Here is a 6,000-nt window from a genome sequence, read left to right on the forward strand (position 1 = left end):
CTGCAGTGGCATTTCTCTGGGTTTCCGCCAACACAAGGTGTGACTACAGGAAGATGCTTTTCCTTCTGACACACACTCTTCAGTTGTGACCCTGTTACACAGGACTGGGCAGAAATTCAAAAGAATTGTTTTATATTTCTCTAAAACCTGTGCTTAGTAGTGTTCTACATCATCTTTATACTATGTTAACACACCTGTCTTCTAGCAGAATTCACGTTTCTAAACTCAATCTTGCTAATTACATAGGCTTGAAAAATGGTCTTCAGGAGGAGCATTGAGGGACGTGGGTCCACACTCAGGACAAGTTTAAAATGGAGGAGGTACTGGAAGATGTAGAGGGTAACATGCCCTCACGTCCCTGCCACACGGCATGATGCTCAGGGAGGGAGGCTCAGCGGGTGATGCTCAGGGAGGGAGGCTCCGGGGGTGATGTTCAGGGAGGGAGGCTCAGTGGGTGATGCTCAGGGAGGGAGGCTCCGGGGGTGATGCTCAGGGAGGGAGGCTCCGGGGGTGATGCTCAGGGCGGGGGGCTCAGCGGGTGATGCTCAGGGAGGGGGGCTCAGCGGGTGATGCTCAGGGAGGGGGGCTCAGCGGGTGATGCTCAGGGAGGGGGGCTCAGCGGGTGATGCTCAGGGAGGGGGGCTCCGGGGGTGATGCTCAGGGAGGGGGGCTCCGGGGGTGATGCTCAGGGAGGGGGGCTCAGCGGGTGATGCTCAGGGAGGGGGGCTCTCGGGGTGATGCTCAGGGAGGGGGGCTCAGCGGGTGATGCTCAGGGAGTGTTGACGGACAGCGGTGCCTTTTACTGATCTGCACACCAGGGTACTAGAAAGCCTCCTCATGGAGTTGTGAGGATGTAAATAAGAAGATCATGTGCAGTGCTTAGAAAAACTCGTCTTCGTTTTAAATTATCCTGTTCAGCGATATTTCAAAAAGTTGGAGACAAGGAATAAGAAAAGGGCAGACTACTGTTACTAATACAACTGTTACTTTCTGTATATTCTTACAGTGTTCATATGTGTTTTTTATAGACCTTGTGTTTAGAGCAAGTTTAGGTTCACAGTGGTGTGCTCATACACAGTCTTCAAAATTGTGATTTAAAAAAAAAATAGGCCAGGCCCTAGCCAGTGTGGCTCAGTGGATAGAGCGTTGGCCTGAGGACCACAGGGTCCCGGGCTTGATTCCAGAAAAGGGCACATTCCTTGGTTGCAAGCTCCTCCCTGGCTGGGGCCCTGGTCAGGGCTCGTGCAGGAGGCAACCAATCGATGTGTTTCTGTCACATCAGTGTTTCTCTCTGCCTTTCCCCCTCTCTTCCACTATCTCTTAAAAAAAATAAAAAAAAGATCAATGGAAAAATGTCCTCGGGTGGAGATTAACAACAACAAATAGGCCAGGCTGCTGCAGGCTGTTTATTGCTGAGATCGGACCTGCTGGAGACAAGTGTCCTCACCGGGTCAGCTGGGCTTGGATGGTCGGTCAGTTCTCTCCTGACTGTGCTTCTCTCTGCCTCCCCTTTCTCATCTCGAAGGTGAGGACGGCTGAGGACTCACATCTGTCCTTAGAACTATTTGTAAACTTGAAAGTGCACAGAAATGTAGGCTGTTGCTTCCACGGTGGAGAGAGCGTGACGGCCCTGCACCTTGGCCTCTTGCGTCTGCAGGCTCTAGGCGAGTTCCTCCACGTGTTTCACAGGAAGAGGCTTCACTGACAGGGAGCAGGGGGACTTCTATCCAGGAAAAACCATCCCGAGACCTGGCTCACTTGTGAGAGTCCAGTGTAGGAATTTAAATAGACTGTTCAGAATTTCCCTAAAGGAAATTGCAGAGCAATTTGTGCTTTGTTTTGTTTTCTTGTAGAACAATTTGTATTAAAACACAAAAACTTGAGTAATGGAGCATCGACAAACTTACTTTAGTGTCCCCAGCGGGGCCCTAGCGAGAGTCACAAGGAGAACAAAGCTCAGGGCTGCCCGGGTTCCGTCCCTGCAGGCCTGGCTGCTGACGTGCCTGGGCTCGGACATCGTGTGGCTCTGCGGGTCCTGTCAGGCTTTCCCGTCTGGAGCAGCGGTTACGTTTCCCCTTCGTACGTGAGACTGTCAGCAGTCTGCCCTTCAGAAAGGGTGCTCCTGTGGCTCTCCTTTCCCTAGTCTTTCCCTCCCGCCTGCTGCCCCTGTCCACACAGCAGCCTCTGTTGTCTTCTGTAGATCAGTCAGCTCGTAACTTAAAGGGCACCAGAGGCTTTACTGGCCTTTATCTCTAAATGATAACGACTCACTTAATTGACCCCGTCTCTACAGAATAACCCAGCAGGGAGTGCGGCTGTTTTGTCTAGACTGTACTATTGTGTTTGTTGACTAGACAAGCGTGTTTATCAGCAGCTAATCTGGTAATGTCTTATTATGTCAAATTTTATCTTAAAGTAACTTCCCATAATGCCTTGCTTAATCCTGGATACATTGTAGGTGGTGGGTAAATATTTACTAATTAAAAGCAATTGGAAATGAATGACATTGTATTTTGGGTCTTCTCATTGCTTTGCCAATGGATTTTACAGAGGTGGACATGTGGAGCTGTTTTTATTATGAAAATAGTACAAATGTTTTCCAGATTTTCTAAAGAAGAGTAGCCCGATCTACAAATGATTTGCTTTCTTGTTTCCAGATTTCTTTTTAATGTGAAGCATGAGCTATAGTGTTGTGAATAAATCAATCAATGAAGTATTTACAGTCAATGTAATTCAATGAATTCTTACGGTCACCTTCATATTCTGTTACATTCTGTTTTAATCTGACCGGGGTTATCTCAAATATACACACGTCTGCATCGGTCAGCATTCTTAGAGATGAAAGGTCAGGGCGGCTGGCTCTGGGATCTTGCAGTGCCTCACGCACAGCTGGCCCTCAGGGACTGTCCAGTGATGAGTGCGGATGCGCGGGATTGTAGCACCCTCTTCTAGAACTGTAGCACCTGATGCTCACTGACTCTCCGAGTCAAAGCCCCTCCCTTCCCTCCTGAAGAATCCCTGTTAGTCCCCGTCACGCCCTGCCCCCAGGATCACTCGCGAGTCTGTCCGCCTACCCCAGTCTTTCCCACAGTTGAGTCATTGTCTTCCATGATTGTGTCTGTCCCCAAACTGTTTATGCTGGCTTACTTGTTGGATTCCTGTACTTTAATGTTATATTAACTGATGAGATCTGAGAATAAAATGGTCGTTTTTATGAGAACTAGTTTAGTAAGTATGAGTTTCTTAAAAAAACTATTGAATCAGGTGTAAGTGAGGATCTGAGAAAGCTGAGAGGCAGTGCTCAAAACCCAGGAGGGTTCTGGACTCAGGTTCCTTGGCAGGATTCTAAGTTCTCTCGTTCTTTTGAAGAAATGGAATCGGAATATTTCAGTTTCTGCTTAGATGGTGCAGCAGTGACTAACTCCAGGTAGCAGACCCGCATCAAGGGCAAGGCCTCTTCAAGAAGTAGCTGGAGTGTTAAAACACGTTGTGTTAAAACAGAAGGTCAGCTCTGGCTGGTTTGGCTCAGTGGATAGAGTGTTGGCCTGTGGACTGAAGGGTCTCGGGTTCGATTCTGGTCAAGGGCATGTACCTCAGTTGCAGGCTCCTCCCAGGCCCGGGGCCTGGTCAGGCAACCAATCGATGTGTTTCTCTCACATCGATATTTCTCTCTGTCTTTCCTCTCTCTTCAGCTCTCTCTAAAAATCCATGGAAAAGTATCCTCGGGTGGGGATGAAAAAAACAAAAACAAAAATCTTACATAATAAAAGGCTAATATGCAAATTGACCAAATAGCGGAACGACTGGTCGCTATGACATGCACTGACCACCAGGGGGCAGACACTCAACACAGGAGCTGCCCCCTGGTGGTCAGTGCGCTCCCACAGGGGGAGTGCTGCTCAGCCAGAAGCCGGGCTCATGGCTGGTGAGCACAGCGGTGGCCGGAACCTCTCCCACCTCTGTGGCAGTTGGACATCCCCCAAGGGCTCCCAGACTGTGAGAGGGCGCAGGCCAGGCTGAGGGACCCTTCCCTGCCCTCCCCCCCGCCCCCACCAGTGCATGAATTTCATGCACCGGCCTCTAGTAAAAAAATAAAACAGCCCTAGCTGGTTTGGCTCAGTGGATAGAGCATTGGCCTGTGGACTGAAGGGTCCCAGGTTCGATTCCAGTCAAGGGCACATGCCTGGGTTGCGGGCTTGATCCCCAGTAGGGGGCATGCAGGAGGCAACCGATCAATGATTCTCATCATTGATGTTTTTCTCTCTCTCTCCCTCTCCCTTTCTGAAATCAATAAAAATATATTTTAAAAAATAATAAATAAAAATAAAACAGAAGATCACCTCTTTTTGTGATTCTGAACTTGACAAAAGCAGCTTCTTTGGTTAGTGCCGTGGTCGGCAAACTGCGGCTCGCGAGCTACAGGTGGCTCTTTGGCCCCTTGAGTGTGGCTCGTCCACAAAATACTACGGCCTGGGCGAGTCTATTTTGAAGAAGTGGCGTTAGAAGAAGTTGAAGTTTAAAAAATTTGGCTCTCAAAAGAGATTTCAATCGTTGTACTGTTGATATTTGGCTCTGTTTGCTAATGAGTTTGCCGACCACTGGGTTAGTGGGCTGAAGTCCAGCCAGGCCAGAGGCTTTGTGATCCCCATCGCATTGCAGGCTTCACAACAACACAGAGCGGCCATCCTGTTGGCGGTCATGAGGGCACTCTCAGCTGGGGTGTCTCTTCCTGGGGGGCTGTGGAAGGCACTTCTGTAACTCATATTAAGACCCACTTTCACCTTAACCGGTTTGGCTCAGTGGATAGAGCATCGGCCTGTGGACTGAAGGGTCCCAGGTTCGATTCCGGTCAAGGGCATTGTACCTTGGTTGCGGGCACATCCCCAGTACAGGGTGTACAGGAGGCAGCTGATCGATGTTTCTCTCTCATCGATGTTCTTAACTCTCTATCCCTCTCGCTTCCTCTCTGTAAAAAAATCAATAAAATATATTTAAATAAATAAATAAATAAAATAAAACCCGCTTTCATTCCTTTTCCTCAGAACATCCAGAAGATTCTCGGCCTTGCCCCTTCGCGAGCTGCCACCAAGCAGGCAGGTGGGTTTCTTGGCCCTCCACCTCCTTCTGGGAAGTTCTCCTGAAATCAAGAACCTGTAATTCCTGCCACTTTTTAAGGTCTTCAAATCAGAGGAGCAACTATTTTGTAGCAAGAACCACCGGCAGCCTTGGCCCTCGGGCCACTTCCTCGCTTTGTACTGGACTTTGTGGATGTGATGGACCGCGCACGGCACCCAGCGACCCAGTCGGCAGCGTGTCCACTAGAAAGTGGAGGGGCGTCTGTGATGAGAAAGCGTCTTCTTTTGTTTACACGAACATTTCCGTGGGACCGACGCGAGACGGCTGTGTGCCGAGGAAGCCGGCGGCGGAGCTTTTAGCGGTCAGGAAGGAAAGTCCAGTTTCCCGGTAGTTAGTTAGGACTCTTAATCGTGTGGGGTTTTAAGCCAAATCTATGACCTGTGATCAATAAAGAGGCCAAAATTTTCACTGTCTCACCTACAAGGGCGGTCTGTCTCGTTTCGCCACGTGTCTCGGTAATGTGGACGTGAAGGGAAGCACTGCCAGCGGGGCTGACGCGGCGTTCGCTGCCCCGGCTCAGATGTTTGCTCATTTGCTCCACACTCACAGCCGCCCCGTCATAGGAAGCGGAAACCCTAAGGGAAGGGAAGCAGGGCGCCCGGGGTAGCTGTGGGCGCCCCAGCGGTGCCCCGCCCGCACAGCCTGCCGGGCCCCCACGAAGGGGCCCTGGCAAGAATGTCACACAGAAGAAATAAAGCTGCCTCGTGACGGCAGGGTCCACGCGGGAGGCACTCAGGCCTACAGCAGCCTCCCTGTCAGTTCTCTTCATTACTTGCCCTGAAAAAATGTGGAGAGGAGCCATTTGACCGATACCCAAGCAGACCGTCACTGAGTCATTGGCGCTAACATGCCCAGCCTGAGGCG

The 6,000-nt window shown here is 50.2% G+C and overlaps 1 protein-coding gene across 1 annotated transcript in view; it reads left to right on the plus strand.

Annotated features, from left to right (window-relative positions):
• Nucleotides 1–5,542, plus strand: part of TMCO1 (transmembrane and coiled-coil domains 1) — a 30,106-nt gene extending 24,564 nt beyond the window's left edge. The window contains exon 7 of the mRNA XM_008153104.3: nucleotides 5,043–5,542. Coding sequence (XP_008151326.1) covers nucleotides 5,043–5,141 — 99 coding nt within the window. The 3' untranslated portion in view covers nucleotides 5,142–5,542. The remainder of the gene's footprint in view (nucleotides 1–5,042) is intronic.
• Nucleotides 5,543–6,000: the final 458 nt, after the last annotated feature.

Source organism: Eptesicus fuscus, chromosome 22 (genome assembly GCF_027574615.1).
Source record: "Eptesicus fuscus isolate TK198812 chromosome 22, DD_ASM_mEF_20220401, whole genome shotgun sequence".
Classification (NCBI taxonomy): Eukaryota; Metazoa; Chordata; class Mammalia; order Chiroptera; family Vespertilionidae; genus Eptesicus; species Eptesicus fuscus.